Source organism: Colossoma macropomum, unplaced genomic scaffold (assembly GCF_904425465.1).
Source record: "Colossoma macropomum unplaced genomic scaffold, Colossoma_macropomum, whole genome shotgun sequence".
Taxonomy (NCBI): domain Eukaryota; kingdom Metazoa; phylum Chordata; class Actinopteri; order Characiformes; family Serrasalmidae; genus Colossoma; species Colossoma macropomum.
This window is the reverse complement of record NW_023494786.1, coordinates 28,798,473-28,816,537: the sequence shown is the minus strand read 5'-3', so window position 1 is coordinate 28,816,537 and position 18,065 is coordinate 28,798,473. Positions and strand designations below refer to the sequence as shown.

At 36.9% G+C, this 18,065-nt stretch overlaps 1 protein-coding gene across 1 annotated transcript in view; it reads right to left on the bottom strand.

Annotated features, from left to right (window-relative positions):
• nphs1 (NPHS1 adhesion molecule, nephrin) overlaps positions 1 to 18,065 on the bottom strand; it is a 170,866-nt gene that overhangs the window by 35,947 nt on the left and 116,854 nt on the right. The window contains exons 16-17 of the mRNA XM_036565266.1: positions 12,927 to 13,067; positions 11,183 to 11,323 (exon numbers count right to left, since the gene is read on the bottom strand). Of these exons, the coding sequence (XP_036421159.1) occupies positions 11,183 to 11,323; positions 12,927 to 13,067 (282 nt within the window). The remainder of the gene's footprint in view (positions 1 to 11,182; positions 11,324 to 12,926; positions 13,068 to 18,065) is intronic.

Below are 18,065 nucleotides of genomic sequence, written 5' to 3'. Positions count from 1 at the left end.
GTTTAATATAGAATGGCCAAAAACCATTCTAGTGTTGGCTTAGCATAAACATATAATTAGAAAACCTGTATCACAGAGGTTTTTATCTTATTTATATCTTAACTTTTGACGTTTATGGCCTGAACTGAAGGCCAAGCTCTAACAGTCACAGTTTCACCACTGCTGTTTATGTAATTTGCTAGGTGCTTGAGACTGTGATCACATCCACCGAGGTAGCGGCTGAGAGTTACTTTCCAAGCATGGCTCGGAGGCTTTTTGGGCTCGCCGTTTGGGTAACACTACATCATAGCTATGACTGATCTGGACTGGCTGCTTGAGTGATGCTGCACTGTGGCTATGAGGCTACCTGGACCAGGGACCTGATTGACGCTACACTGCAGCTATGTGACTGCTTGGGCTGGCCACTTGGGTGATGCTGCATTACAGCTATGAGGCTGCCTGGACTGGTGGTTTTGGTTGCAGGAAAATGCTAATCTTTTGTAGCTAAGGACATTTTCATCCTTCAGGCCTTCCAGGGATGCTGCCTGTGTGATAGACCGAAGTTGAGCAGTGAGACTTTCCCCGAGCCAGGGACTCTTTCCGGGCTAGCTAAGCGACTCTATCAGTCACTGTCAGTGTGATCTTCCCCGCTAGCTGTGGCGGAGCTTTGGAGTTGCAATGCAACTTTTGCAATGCAAAATTAAAAATCATCTAATACCAAAATACTGTGATATATTTGGAAAGTAATATTAACAATGCTATTCACCATTAAGGCAGACAGAGCAACCTAAACTGAAGTAAAAATATTGATACTGCATTGAAATCACCCTCCAGCTCCCCATAGAACCGCAGTGGAACCTCTTAGCACATCTGGCATCTATCATTGTAGGAACTAAAGTTTGTTTGGCTCTTTTTAGATCATTTTGCTTCAATATAAAAAAAACTAAAGCTCCAAAGTGAGAGATGTGAGTTGAACCAACACAACAAAATGAAATTAAACCAATAAAACAAATTAGGAACTAAATGTGAAGGACTGAAGTGGAACTGAAGGAAAAGTATTTACTTTTCTTATAAATATGAATAGAACTAACAGTAATAAAGTGAAAATACCAGTGAAGACATGAAAATGAGTAACAAAACAATTTAAATTATATTATGCAGAGGTCAAAACACATCTTCTATTTTAGATTCAAATTATGTCTCTGAAGAACATTTATTAGTAGAAACATGGGCTGCTTTTCTAAAGGACTTGAAGAAGATACACATATATTGAGAGTTTGTTTGAATAAATATGTATATATATATATATATATATATATATATATATATATATATATATATATATATATATATATATATATATATGAAGAATTGAAGAATTTACAGTCACAGATGTCTTTTTCCAACAATTGAACTCTTAGAGGTCACCGTTATTAGTTGAAGGAGGTTTCAAAAGCAGTCAAATCCTTAATTAATGTCAAATAAATTCATAGGTGTCAAGTTGACTGGTCTTATACTCTAAACAATGCTTGGTTATTTGTTTTACTCAAACACTTTTAGTTTTTGTCCAACATGTTCAATTTAAAAAATAAATAAATACAAATTTTGGACAGTGGTCATGTAAAAATTAATTATGACCATTTTTGGAATACAAAACCACACAAATGTATAAGTGGACCATGAAAAAATCAGAAAAACTTAAAATTTAAATAGAAGAAAAAATGTAGGATATGGGCCTTTTGAAATAGGCTTTATACTTATATAGTTAACAACCGCATTTATCTAGAGCAGTTAACAATGCCAGGTGAATGCAACATTAGGAGTTTTATCCAGTAACTCTTATTGGTATGAAATAGCACTAATTCTGTATCCTCTCTGAACAGTGGGAACCCCATTCTCCCTTTAATGGGCTAAGTGTGTTATCCACTACACAATCCAACTATTCGTAATAACTGTAACAACATGTCTGCAGCAGCATTGTTATGTGGATTAAAGCAGAAATCATTTTGATAATCTATTAGTCTAACTGTAGGCTTCACTCACATAAAAATCTTTAGAACCACATAATAATAAATATTGATATTTGGACCTTAGTGTATTGTTACTACGCTGCTGTGGTGAGCTTAGGGGGTGTGGTCTCGCTCTTGGGATGTGCTGCACTCCTAGTGCAAAAACAGACTGTTATTGTTATTGTTGTGTGGTTTAGTGGTAGTAGTGTTTATGGGATTAATTGTGTCTGAGGAGGGTGGGCTTTGCAGTTAACCAGTGATTGGAAGTGTTGACTGTTAGGATAGGTAGGGCACACTTAGTTAGACAGTATATTGTCAATTACACACTTCATCCACTGGGGGGGCACTAGCTTGCCTCCAGGTGCTCTGGGGGAGCATAAAAGCCCCAGAAATACAGAGTCATGAGGGAGAGAGTCGGCATGACGGAAAGTGAGTTGGCGCCGAACTTAAATGGGAAAGCCGGCTGCCATCCTCCTCTGCTGGGTTGTTGTTTGGTGTGGGTAATTTGTCCCAGCTACCCACTGTTAAACGTCTGAACGGAACCAACAGGCTTGTGCTCTCCGTCCTTGCGGGGCTGCACTTGGGCTGGCCTGGAGAGGTGGACGTAGGCTGGCTTTACTCCAGTAAACCACATTCACCTTAGCTTTGTACACACTGATACACACGTCACCTGCACACACTTAGGTTAGGGGTTTTGATTGAGTATGAAGTTTAAGAACAATTATTAGTCGTTAAACCCATAACATTACACATCTTGAATGTTGTGTTACGCCCTCCCTGTCTTTTGTATAGGGGTAGCGCTGGCCTGGACATTTCTAGCCTTTGTAAAGACTCACTGTTTACTAAAACAGACAGCATTTGCCCGTATGAGCAATGTTTCCTGCGCTGAAGCAACAATTTATTGATTTATTTTTCCTTTTTTTCTCCTTTGCCCCTTGGCTGGGTTATGCCTCTTTTGGAGAACTGCTTTGAGGTTGAATTAGTTTATTTAAGTTAAATTTATCAGCATTGTCCCATCCCATTCTGTGCGGTGGCACTAAAAACTCTATAGCGGTATATAGTATAACATAACAGTGTGGAGGTAATGAAGTTTGCCGAATGATCGTTCAGCTTTAGAGTCAGCTACTGCCTGCTCTTCCATTTCTGTGTCAGCTCCAAGGACAAGCTTTCAACAAAGTCTATTGCTCTGTGCTGCCATCCATGCACTGCATTGATTTCTTACTTCCAGCAAGTTGCTGCCCAAAGTTTGCTGTGCAGTCATAGATGTCTTTTTCCGACGATTGAACTCTTAGAGGTCACCATTATTAGTAGATGGAGGTTTAAAAGCAGTCAAATCCTTAATTAAAGTCATTTTATATGGACCGTTTCTCACTCACAGCAAACAAGGGACAGCAAAGCACGCAATTTTAGATCTTGCTCACCACAAGCAGAGAAATTCTGTGGAAATACAGACTTTAAACTTTAAATCTATACCACAGTTGCATTTATAAGCAGAAGAGGAGATATAATTTATTATGGTTTGGGTTTTATGAATGGCACTGTTGTGTATTCAGTCTTAAGTTGTGGAAAGAAAAAAAAAAACATCCTTTATATTTTGGTTTTGTTTTAGACATTTGTTGATATTAAAACTGAAATAGTCAGAAGTGTGAACTTAAACCTGTTGATACAGATTCTAAATAGGGTGCATAAATGTAGTTTGATGCTAGCTAGCTTCCCACTGATGTGCCTATTTTGGCACATGGGATAAAAAAGACTTGGCTTAAACAGCAAATAATGAATAAAATCACCAAAATAAAAGTTTGCACGCTCACTTGAGGTTTATAACCTCTAATAAGAAGAAAGGTGATAAATAATGTAATATGATTAAAATAAAGTCAGATGACTGCTCATATTTCTATTTTTGCCTGGCCGTAGCTACAAAACATGATAGAAGGCAGCAGGTATGATTAAACTGACAAAGAAATAAAAAAAAATCTTGTAAAAATAAAGAAGGTAAACAGCCATTAAGTTCACAGCTGATTAATGGACATTTCCTGAGCCGTTAGTTGTTGCGCTTTTACAATGTAAAATATGGCCATAATATGAAAACAAAAACAGTAATCAATCAAGCTCAATATTATATATTTCTGTTTTTTTATTTTTTTTTCCTCAAATATGACATAGAGAGGTGTATTATAGTGTATTCAGCTGATGGAAATGCAGGCTAATTGACAAAATGCGTTTTGTGCCATTTCAGTTAGGCTACATGCTTGAATGTAACAGCTGGATGGAAATCTGGCTTTTGTCATATTCATGTCTTATTCATGTAATTATGTAATACTATAGCACAGCAAATACAACATAAATAAAATATCTAGACTTCTAAACATGAAATCTATGATTCGGAGGCAGTTTTAACCAAGACCATGTAGAAGGCTATTCGTTAGCACTTGCCTTATATATGAGCTACTGAAACAGGTCAGGGTCAGGATGAGGACGACTGAACTGAGTCAAGAAAAGGAGAAGTTCTATCAATGAATTCTGTATGAACCTCAGTAAGTCAGAGCTACATAAGAACATGTCGACTCTAAGGTTAGTAAGGTATGTAGGAGCACACTTCGGTTCCTCACTCTTACATCTACACACTTAAAAATATAGGTCTTCAAGGGTTCTTTAGTAAGGAAAATGGTTCTATATAGAACCATGAACAGTTAAAGAACTCTTTGCATTATTAAAGGGGTTCTTTGCATCATGAAAGGGTTCTTCAAATGAATGGAGAATGTGCTTTAGAGGGTTCTAAATGGAACCTTTTTGAAAAGCATTCTATATAGCACCAAAAAGAGTAGCATCAAAGGTACAAGCTTGACGTCGTAACAATAGAAGACCCCTTTTTGGTGCTATATGGAACCCTTTTCAAAAAGGTTCTATATAGAACCATATCCAACAGATTCTCCATCAATCTAAAGAACACTTTCACAATTCAATGAACATCATAGAACAATAATCATGCAAAAAGTTCTTTGAGTATTCATGGTTCTATATAAAAGCATTTTCTTTACCAAAGAACCCTTGAAGAACCATCTTTTTAAAGAATGTACAGAACTTACACATTAGTTTAATAGCAGTTCATAGCTGTTATAGAATCTTTACTGTATTCAGCTTAGTTTGAGAGGGTAATGACATTAATAAACATTTCTGTAAATGTGCCTGTTTAGCCACCTCATAAAAACTTATCAGCTTTTGAATAAAAATTGTATAAATGGGTTAAAAGGGGGGGCAAATTAGCCACATTAGCTGATGAGTTAAATAATAATAATGAGCTTAAAAATGTTTAGCTACACTCTTAAAAGAGATGGTTCTTCAGGGGAACTGTGAGTTCTATATAGAACCATTTCATGCTTAAAATGGTAAAATGGTTCTTTAGATTGATGGATTCACGGGTTGTATATGATTCTACATAGAACCTTTTTTAAAATGATTCAAAAGTGCTCACCAAAAATGTTCTTCTACTATTACAAGTTTGACATCATAACAACAGCAGAACCCTTTTTGGTGCTATTTTCATGAAAGTTCTATATAGAACCATGTACAATCCAAGAATCCATCAATGTGAAGAACCATTTCAACATACAAACAATGAAGCATGGAATGGTTCTATATAGAACTCGTGGTTCTAAATAAAACTATTCAATGTAATAAAGAACCGTTGAAGAACAACCTTTTTTTAAGACAGTAGCTTAACTACTGAATAAAAATGAAGGCTGCACTATGTAAGATTTGGAGCCCTCTCTGGTGGAAGTACGTAACTACATGAAACGTGTGGAACAACATTTTGTAATGATGAATATGATGATGAATGAGGAGTGCATTGAAAGAGAACTTAAAGAACTCAGTCAAAACTTGGTGAAGGCGTGTCTTCTGAGGATGTGAGTGAACTGTCTACTATTGTCATCATATCTTCACCAGGATAATATTGATTTAGCATTGAGACTAAATATCAAGCCAGGCTTTCTTTTGGAGATGCTAGTAACATAAAGATGTATGATGTGGTCTGAAAAACTCCTGATCCTGACCCTTCTCAGGATTTAGAGGGTGACCTGCAGCAGAGCACACACTCCATGTTTTATCCTGTTTTTTTTTGTTTTTTTTTCTATTGACTTCATAATGCTACTTCTTTCAATTTTGCAAAAAAAATAAAAATAAATAATAAATAATATATATATTTAAATAGTGCAGCATTAAGACAATAAAACAGACATAAATGTGATGCTACATCAGTCTGCAGCTGTGTCAGTAAGTGCAGCATCTACGTATTACTTATGAAAGTGCTCTCATTCTGGGACCTTTAACAATTGCTACATTACGGGTCTCTTATGACTTTGGAACCATCTAAAAATGCTCCTGTGGAACCCTGAGATGTGGACAGCTTTAAATACACTCATAACACATTAATCACAGCATCCCTATAGACACCGTCACAGCTGTTTAATATTTAACTGCTGTTCATTTCTCCTCATCACACTCTTATTTGTGTAGCAGTGGGTAATCTCACCCGCGTAAAGTGCATGATGTATTTTGACACCAGACCTCTGGGTGTGGCTAGAGGGTCTACTTAGCATCCCGGTACAACCTCCACCTCACTGATTTTGACTTTTTAAACACAACGGGTCTAAAAATGCTAAGTGAACGTCATCAGACGTCATCTTCCTGTGTGTCTGATAAATGAAGGAATCAATAATTGCTCATTTCAGCTGCTGCGTTTCATTTCATTCACCTTTTTTTAGAAGTCTTAAGTGTGCTAGCAGTCATATTTAATCTGTTTATAAGTAAAGTTCACAAAGTTCAACAGCAACCATTTCAGTTCAACCGGAATCATCCCAGCTATTTTTAGTGACCCAAGGCCCATTTTACTCACAAAAAAATGCACTTAACTTTGTTTTATCAGCTTAAAATCTATTAACATTTATGAATTTTAAAAGAACTGCTTATAAACATGATTATAATTTGATGGCATCCTTCAGGAGTCCAACTGAAAACACATACAATGCTGTTCAAAACTTTGGAATGACTATTTTTAATTATATTATACCAATTTTGTTGCAGATACATTTACAGTCATATGCAAAAGTTTGGGCACCTGATAAATTACATGGTTAGTTGATCAATACATGATTAGTTGACATATTATTAGACATATTAACTTATTTTCACATGTAATTTAACTGGAAGAGTATGAATTTTTGCATATTACTATATAAAATAGCCCATATATTATGGATATCCCATATAACATACGATAAAGTATGAAGTACTGCATTATTTAGTGTAAACAATAATGTTTTATGTTTATTTACAGATTACATCACCTATTTTTTGAAATGTTTACACCTTCTTTGTGGCAGAAGGGAGTTTCAGTTGATTCTCAACAGTGTTAGGGTTAGCATTAGGTTAAGGATTAGCATCAGGGTAAGGATTAGAAGCAGAGTCAGGGTTAGGGTAAGGTTTTGGGTTGACGTTAGAATGTTAGGTGTAAAGTTAACTTAGAATTAAAATTAGATTCAAAGCGCTGTTCATCTAGGCAGCGTGTGTATTCATAAAAATACAAAGAATAAAAACAAATAACAATAATAAAAAAGGATTTTATGTATTTCTACATTATTTCAATGTGTTTGCTTAACCATTTCAAAACCTCTACTCAAGGAAGCCCAGCACTATTTGTACTTATGTGGTTTATGTGATTCGTTTTATTTCATCAACACTTCATTATGTTAAATCAAATATGCTGGTGATGGAATTTAAGAAACTTGTGTTATCCAGGGGCATCAAAGAGAAATCTGGAACAAAAGTGTGCTTTTCAAACTAGCTCAACAGGTGTCAACTACTCTGTTATAAACAGGACATACTTGTTAATTTACTGTATTTGTGTTTTATTTGCATTTATTCTGTTGATATATGGTGTTTTTACACGAACAAACCACTTATTGCTCAGATCAATCATTTTAAACAATGTGTTTAGGTGACTTTGTTGGAACAAAACCTCATATCTCCAAAATGGTAACTTTACAGGAGACAGAATTTTAATGTAAGTCAATGGAACCAGACATTTTTCCAAGTAATTTTGGGCCTTTTTTGTGGTCGATACAGTGTAGTGGGTAACTCCTTTGCCTTCTATGCTGTAGACTGGGGTTCAATCCCCACCTGGGTAAGAACCCTACACTATACCAATCAGAGTCCTTGGACAAGACTCCTAACGCTACCTTCACCTACCTGTATAAAATGATGAAATTGTAAGTTGCTCTGGATAAGAGCATCTGCCAAATGCCATTATGTAATGTAAATTAATGTTCTGACAGCATATATATATATATATAACTGAAAGGAGGTTAATTTTGAAATGGTTATTAACAATATTTATACACATATTGCACAAACAGTGAGGAATTAAAGGCACTCTCAACAAATGATCAGGCCTCAAATGAGCAGCCACTCCCCAGAAGAATGTGGGCTAAAAGCCTGGGCCCAAAGCCCCTCCATTTTCTCCTCCTCTTTCTCTCATCCCTCTCTCCGCTCCCACTGGAATCATGTTCTTAACCAAGCGGCCCATTAGCACTTGTGTAACCCCTCATGTGTTGACACACTGGAGCCGCTTCCCCATTGTCTTAAACCGATGAAAGAGGAGCTCCTACATGGAAAAACAGGGCCATCCGTAAAAGCTATTAAAACGGCCCATACATAATGAATATCTACCACTGTCGACTGCTATTGTACCAGGACGTAGGGATCCATTAGTGATGGAGGATTTGCTAGACCATGCAGGCCTAGATTTGAAGCAGGGCTATTATTAAATCATTAAGGAGGTAAGAGACGGCTTACAGGCCAGTATCGCTCTCTTTTTTCTTCTGCTCTCCCTCTCCCTCTCGCTCTTTTGTTTAAACCGCCACAAAATAATTTGCCCACTATAAGTAAGTGATAATAAAGAATGTGTCTATATCCCTGGCAGAACTGTCCTTTTAAAGGATGCTTCACTGCAGTGCCTTATGTAACCAAATGCACAACAGTATTGGTTATTTTTAAAATCACACCATCTCTGTATCCGAGATAGATATAAATAATGTCCCTGCAAGCAAATATAATGATTACAAAAGTGGAGGAAATCCATTACTTTAACTGTCACAGATCAGCCACAGTTGGTGAGATTTATAGCACTTCTTTTATAAGCCTGACTTGTAAACTGTATTAATAAAGAAACAGTGTTAAGAAAGTGCTTGATTTGGGAGGAGGTTGTGACACTGAAAGCTCAAAGTAGTCAGTCCTTTATGCCAGTTTCACATGCAAATTGGTTTCATTCTGCTCTGAAACTTTCATATAAGCCTAAATATGCAGTTTCCGGGCTGTGTGCATGGAAAAATATGCATATGTATATGAAGCAGGAGTGTGCAAAATGTGAGAGGATCACGTAGAAAATGGGTGGAGATCTTTGAGGTGTGGCTAATTTTATATTCCGCTCAATTTCCTAAAATGTCTGTAGCTAATGGTGGCTGGTTTTGCATGGATTTTCCTCTAGGCATAGACATACAGTAGTATCTGTTCTTGTGAGACAACAATATCTCTTTATCTCCACTTCACTGCTATTGGAACAAAACCTCGTATCTCCAAAATGCCAACTTTTCAGGAAAAGGAAAAAACCTACTTTACTTTTAATGTAAGTCAATGGAACCAGACGTTTTTCCAAGTCATGTTGGTCTGTTTGTCCCTTCACCATTAAAATTATTAACAATGTAAAGGACTACAGGCATTTTCAAATTATGCCAAAAACTCAAAAATGGAGCTATAAGGTTTTGTTCCAACAGCAGCGATTTATTAATATCTCTTCATCACTGAACTTTCAGAAGCATTGAAACCAGCATTGTGCTCCAGTTTTAGGCTTAACTCTGATGCATTCTTCCTCTAACAGCTGCAGCAGTCATAGTGGCCAAGCCAAGTCACCAGCCTCAAACACATGCTAAAGGGACAATTTCCACCAAAGTCACACTGTTTCAGCTCTCAGGATCAAAAGAACATCTGTGAGAAATAATCATGTGGCTGCAATATTTGCTCACAGTCCATGTTACTATTTCATTGGAGTTAAATTACACCCCTGTAGAATGCTTTGGAAAACAACTGTATTTCGCTGCTGTCAGAACAAAACCTTGCATCTCCATTTTTGTCGTTTTTCAATTTTTGACATAATTTGAAAATGCCTTTTGGCCTTTACATTGTGTTTAAATTTCATGACGAACGGACCAAAAGAAATAGCCCAAAGTTGCTTGAGAAAAAGTCTGGTTCCATTGACTTACATTAAAAGCAAAGTATGTTTTTTCCTTCTCCTGTAAAGTCACCATTTTGGAGATACGAGGTTTTGTTCCGACAGCAGCGATTTATTAACAGTTCAACCTCTTTGTCATTGAACTTTCAGGGCCCGATGTTCAAAGCTTTTTGTGCAGTTTCAGCCACAAATCAGATGTATTCTGTCTGCATGTTACGTACAAAACTGGCACACGAGCCTAGACGTCCAGTTTGTAGGCCATGGGCATCGAAAAAATGTGAAATTTGCTTTGCTCCCTCTTACAGATAAGCATTTAAGGGAGGACTGCATGAACTGTTGGAGGATCATACAATAATGGGTGGATATATTGGAATTGCAGCTGCATTAAAGTTTGAGAAACTGACGACAGATGGTTTTGCATGGATATCTCTTCACCATTTAAAACGAGGTAGTGTCGCATTCGTATGTATTTGAATGTAGATAATAAGTCTGAGAGAAGAGGCGTCACAAAATACGCCATGACTCGGCCACAGTACGAACTGTTTTACAAACTATTTTCTTTGATATTGTTGAATTACACCCCTGAAGAATGTCTGGGTGGGAAAGAACTTCATTTATTAACACCGCTATCTCTTCATCACTGAATTTTCCATCTCTGTTTTGTCTGGAACTTTTTGACAGCTCCATTATTTCACTGCTTCTTTAAACCTTGAGCCTCATGAGTGAGCCTTGGTAAATCAAATGTTAATTTCAGGCACATCGTAAGCACGTTTTGTGGTTAAAGCGCAGCACGTTTTAAATTTATGTGTGCTTGTATATACATCTGACTCTGAAAGTCTGCTTTTAAATCTCTATAAATGAAGACGCAGTGTTAAGAAGTGTAGTGACTGGTTCTAAATGGGGTTCTCACATTGGACGTCCAGTTTGATGATGGTGCTGTTCTTTCCCTCAGCATTGGAGCACTTCACTCTGTAATTCCCCGCATCACGTCTGCTCACGTTCCAGATCTCCAGCGTCCAGCCTTCAGGAAAGTGGTACCGATGATCCCTCTCTGTACACACATACACACACACACACACACACACACACACACACACACACACACAAACATACACACACATCAAGTACACTACTGCTTAAAAGTTTGAAATCAAAAACTTGGAATCACTTCTCAAACTAGAAATCATTAGCTTTTGTATTCAGCAATAACTTATATCTTATACAGTGTAGACAGTAATATTATAATCCATACATCCAAAGGTATTTTTAGAAGTTTTTATACTTAATACGTTATTACATAATAGACAGCACACTGTATTTGTCTATTTATGGTAAGTGATCACCACTTCTCAAACACAGGCCAACCTATATTGCTGCTTGGGAACAAAACCTCATGTCCAAAATGGTGACTTTACAGGAGAAGGAAAAAACTTACTTTACTTTTAATGTAAGTCAATGGAACCAGATTTTTTTCCAAGTACTTTTGAATCATTTCTTTTAGTCTATTCATCATGACATTTACACACAATGTAAAGGGCAACATTTTCAAATGATGTCAAAAACTGAAAAATGACAAAAATGGAGATTTTTTTTTTAATTAGAAAATATAGAAAAAATATACATATTTTTGTCACTCTTCAATTTAGTCATAGCCAATTACACCCACTAGCTAGGTCTTCCACTATCACGGTCTTCCACTATCACAAGATGTGCCCAAGCTGGGTAAAGGCTAGCATAGTACCTCCCCCAAGACCCATGTAGTGACACTGCATCTTTGCAAACCACTGTTAATGCAACCTCATTGGACAGCTCAACACACTTGGAGGAGAACACTAACCACCAATCCTCTTATATCAGCTAACAGACATCCATGCTACCTAGCATTGCCCTGAATGATGGAGGCAGGAGGGAGGACCATCCTGCCCACTCAAATAGAGTGTGGCCAGTTATGTTGTCTTGGACCCCTGGCCATGGTTGGCTGTGGTATCACTGAAGATTGAACTGCTGGTCTCCTGATGATACGGCCCACATTTTGGCCATTACAGGAAAAAAGTTGTGGATAATAATTTTATTCTAACTTAATTCTCAATGTTCTTCAGCTTAGTCATTTTTAGACTCATCTACAATGCTGTTCATCATTCTGGACACATCTAATCTATTTTTTTTACATGTATCTGCAACAATATTGGTTTAATATAAATGAAAACAGAGATTCTAAATTTCTGAATGGTGGTACAAGCAATCAAATGAATTTCAGTAGTGCACTCATATACACTGACACATATAAAGTATTCACAGTTAAATCATAAACACTGTCGGTACACACGCACAGCTGTCCTGTGCAGTATGTGTCCCTTCTGGGCTACAGGCAGGCCTGTGTGGAAGGGTGGGGGGCGAGGGCGGGATCCAGAGGGGCCTGAACTGATGAGAAGCGCTCAGCGGAGCGGTGCAGACTGCAGACGCTGTGTAACATTCAGCATGACAGCAATCCTCATTTAGCCTGCATACATTAACACACCAGGCAGGACCACATCTGGCAGCCATGGTGCCACAGAGCCTGCCAATGTTTTATTCAGCGCACATATGGCAGAGTGTGAGTGGGTGTAAGAGAGTGTGTGTGTGAACTTGTATTGAGATGTTATAACGGCTGTTACCTTTAACCACCTTCTCGCCCTGGAATACCCACTCGCAGCTAACATTGTTCGGATTGGCAGACACCATGACGGGCAGAGTGGCCGTGTCGTCCTCGATGATCTGGACTTCTCTGGGCTGGTCTTCTGCAAACTCTGGTGGGACTAACTCAGTCATACAGAAACATAAATGCTTGTTAATTCTGTATATTGCAGATGGGTCCAATTTCGGCCTGATTGTTGGCAGTGAGGCCGGATTGTTGGTGTGTCTACATAACACATTCATAACTTCTTACAAAAACATGTCATAACATGTTCATAAATATTTAAATCCACATTCATAAAGCAGACATGTTTTATATGATATTAATATGGACTACTAAGTCATTTTACTGAAAGACTTTTTTTTCAAAATAAAAGTCTAATTTTTAATGTAAAAAAAAAAAACATATTATTTTCAGTGAAACACCTAATTTCTGGACAGCCAAAATTAAAATGACCTTGCTTTACCCCTGTGGTCATTAAGTGTTTTGACACATGCATGTCCCATATACTTTCAATTTCTTTTTATTTTTTTTTTCTTAAGAAGAATGATTTTTGATTTGCATGCTAGATTAGTATATGGACAGTAATTTACTAATAATATACTTTTGGATTATTAGATTTAAGTAATATACTTTTTTAAAATAAAAAATGAGGACTTTTATTTTGAAAAAAAAATGTATCTAAGTGAAATGACATAGTAGTCCATCTTAATGTCCTGTAAAACATGTACACGTTTTAAATGTTGATTTAAACATTCACAAACATGTTACAAACTGTCATGTAAGTTGTTATGAATGTGTTATATAGATACCCTGCAAGTAAAGTGTTACCGCAGTCCCTGTAGTTACTGAATAATAAGCCTGGGATTTTAAGGGGTTAAACTTAATTGTGGAGAGCTGATAATCAGGCTATTTGATTTTGTTAGCACATCATAATCTCTGTCCTCGTCAGGGCTTAATTTGTACTAGAATAAGCCGCATCCTGATCCAGCACATCCCAGATATGTGGTAAATAAAATGGTAATAAAAACAGTTGACGCTGTTTATCACTCGCAAGTGCACCACTACTGCTGTAATTGTTCATCCTTCAAAAGCTTTTAGTAACGGTGGGCTAACCCACTAGTTTATGCGCAGTAGTGGCTGCAGGACTGCAGTTTTGAATGGGCACAACAAATTCGCAGGTGTGCCGAGCCTTGAATTCCACTCCTGCGGTTGGTGGCTAAAACGAAGTTCTTATACAGTGTAATCCTAAAAATCTGAACTTGATACTTTCAGTCAGATGTTCCTTACATCTCTACTGAACGTAGAATTGTTAACACTTCATGAAGTAAATAAAAAATAGCCTTATTTATTTATTTATTTTTACTCAGTGTTGGTGCCAGCGCACTGGTTTATGTAAATGCGTTTTGCAGACAGTATAGCTTGCTTTCATTTCTTATTCACTAAGCTGCTTTACATACTGCCGCTTGTTTTTTTCCCTTCTGTTTGTGTATAGGCCCCACTGTAAATAAGGCCTCTCTCCCAGTGGACTTTTCCCTTCATAAATAAATAAAAAAGGCCCACGAATGTTATGGTGAAGCTGCAGATTCTCTTCCAAGTGGCCGAACCATTATTTATGGATAAAGACCTGAAAACAGTGCAGTTGGGGGGGTGGAGGTGTGTGTGTGTGTGGGGGGGGGGTGATAAAACAAACTCTATGACATTCTGTCGGTTGCTAATGTTTCAGGAGCTGAAACTAAAACAGAACCCAAAATATTTTAAAATGAGAAAGAAAATGTGTCCGTTAAACTACAATAAAGACTAACATGATGTTCATTTTTTAAGTTATAGGACAAATCAGCTTTACATCCCAAAGAACTTATATAGATAGCGCCTGTAGTGCTAACAGAACTTTGTACTAATGATGAGAGTTATTTAACCAGGCTTTTTAAACAGATCTTCCAAGTCAACGCTTTCTAAAACTACTTTTGATTATTTTATTTTATTTTTTGTCACATAATCATCGATATGAAGCAGTCACATATTTCACTGCAGGGTTTAATGAAGAAGAATTCGCTTCATAAGGGTGTTTTTGCACTGCATGTTCAAAATCAAGAACTAACCCAAATGAGAACCTATGGTTCTAGTTCTAGTTCATTTCCCACCTTCTTGAGAGGAATATAAGCAATAAGGAAAAAATGTTCATTCAGCAGAGGCTAGCATAAATGCTAATAGCATTAGCATCTTGCTAGTGCTAGGTCACATTGGCTACGTTTACACAGCAGGTAAAAGTGGCCCAAATCTGATCTTTTTCTTCATTTGCGACACAGATGTGTGTCTGTTTGTCAGTGTGAACAGCAAAAAATGCATTGAATCTGACATTTTCAATTCCGATTTGAGACGCTTTCATATGTGGTACTGAAATCCGATACGTATCCGATCTGCAGCAATGCGACTCAATCTGAACAGCCAGATCGGAATTCATGCAACTTTTATGCCAGTTCAACTCGACATTCGTCATAATTTCACACTGCTGAGACTCATAAACATTTGGTCTGATGTTTCTGTACCAAAACATTAGAAGAGACTCATCAAACCGCTTTGTGTTTGAAGAGGTTTCGAGCGAAACAGCTGAACACAGCCAGAAGAAAAAAGTTTAAAGAATCCGAGGACACGAACCAAAGAAGTGGCTGTGGCCAAATAACGAGCCCTTTATACAGCAAACTCAAACCCACTGTGAGTGATGAGCCCAGCTGTCAACCACTGGAACTTTATAATCTCTCCCGTGATGCTAGTGATGATGAAACGGAAAGCTCTGGGAGCGCCTGGGGTTCGCTGGCCAGCATGACTGTTTACCTCTGGACAAGCCACGTAAAGCATTGTTCTTTTGCGCATGCGGGTTGGTTTAGGAGCTGATCTGTTCAGACTAGTGTCACATTTAAAAGATAATGTGAACAGCCAAACACAAAATCGGATTGGGTGAGAAAATCAGATTTGGGCCACTTTTACCTGCTGTGTAAACATAGCCAATGTGACGCATGTATTGGTGATGTAATAGTGCTTAGTGACTTTATCTTTAACTTAAAACTTGAGTAAATGCCATTATGTACTAGGGTACAATTGACATCATAACCTCAAACACAACAAGATTTTACTATTATTGCCAAATTTCCATTTGCATTTACAGTAAATTGTACTGTAAATTGAGTTGCTTCCATGTTGATTGAATGCAAGTTGTCAAGCCAGAAGAATAGCTGACCTTTATGTTTACAAACATTCTGATTTGGTCTATTAATGAAAAGTTAGACTAAACCAGATCATAGTGTTCCTTCAATAACCGTGACTATTCAGGCAAATTGGTCAATAATTACGTCATATATCGCTGTTGTCAGAACAAAACCTTGAATCTCCAAAATGGTAACTTTACAGGAGAAGGAAAAAACATTATTATTATTTTTAATGTAACTCAATGGAACCAGACTTTTTTTCCAAGTAATTTTGGGCCATTTATGTTGGTCCATTTATCATGAAACTTACACACAATGTAAAGGACAGTAGGTATTTTTAAATTGTCAAAAACTGAAAAATAACAAAAATGGAGATACAAGGTTTTTGTTAAAGAAAACTTTTATAACTTCATACATCAATTTTTATACTAGAATGATCATATTTTAGAAGCCATTCATGATGAAATTCCAAAAATTCCAAAGGGTTCACAAAATGTATAATGTACACAGATAAAACGTTGTTTTTTCAAGGATTCCTTAATAAAAAGAAAGGTTCTAATTAGAACCATGAGTTCTATGGCAAATGGTTCTTCAGACTGATGGAGAATAAGTTCCATTCTTTTTGAAAGCAAAAAATGTTCTATTGTAGAAGAAACTTTTTTTGATGCTATATAGAATGATTTTTAAAAAAGGACTTAACCAAGAACCATATACAGCACATTCTGAAGAACCATTTCATTATGCAAAGAACCATTGTTCTATACACACAAAAATGATGGTCTTTAAGGGCTCCTTAGTAAAGAAAATGGCTGTATATAGAACCATGAACACACAAAGAACACTTTGCATGATCAAAGGGTTCTTTGCATCATGAAAGGGTTCATCAGTTTGATGGAGATTGTGCTGCAGATGGTTCTATACAGAACCTTTTTGAAAAGGGTTCTATATAGCACCAAAATGTTTTTTTTCTATTTTTACAATGTCAAGCTTTTAATAATAGAAGAACTTTTTTTGGTGCTATATAGAACCCTTTTCAAAAGGTTCTACAAAGAAACATATACGACCTGTTCTCCATCAATCTGAAGAACCCAAAGATGCAAAAAGTTCTTTGAGCATTAATGGTTCTATATAGCACCATTTTCTTTACTAAAGAACCCATAAGGAACCACCATTTTATCCATCATTAAGAGTATATAGAACTCACTAGAACCATTCCCTTCACAAAAGAACCCTTAAAGAACCATCATTTTAAAGTATGTAATGGTTGAATATGTACATAATGGAGACATTTAGACCTTTTACATGCTTCTTCTTCAGTAACTGTTGTTTTCATGTTCATGAGTTTATTTTTTCTTGCTGAATCACTGTTGATGTTACAGAACTGCTATTTATTGGGCTGAATGATGAAAATGCTCACTCTGTGTTGCGTATCTGTAAACAAACATTACTGCTTTATTTATGAAAACGCGGCTCGTGTTTAACACGGCGTGGCTTTCTCACTCACTCGGCTACCAGCATGTGTTCTACACTGACACTAGTTTAAATCAGACTATTTATAGCAGAGTTCAAACAATCCAGTTAAACTCAGCTCTGACGCGGAGCTGCTGATTGGCCTGTGTCTGGACGCTCTGGAGCAGCAAACGTTTTCATATTTATTTTCCTTGTGCAAAGTGTTATTGCAGAGTGGATGAGGATTTAAATACAGACTCGTATACAAATCACACTCACACACACAGATCAAATGAAAACCTCATCTAAGAAAAAATGGAATCATCAAAAAATCATCAAAAAAATCACCAGACAGACAAAAACGGCAATTAATGTTGAGTGTGCACAAAGAAATCTCCATCGCCAGAGTTTAATAAAGAGACGCTGGAAAACAGTCTCAGAGTTTCACACACACACACACACAT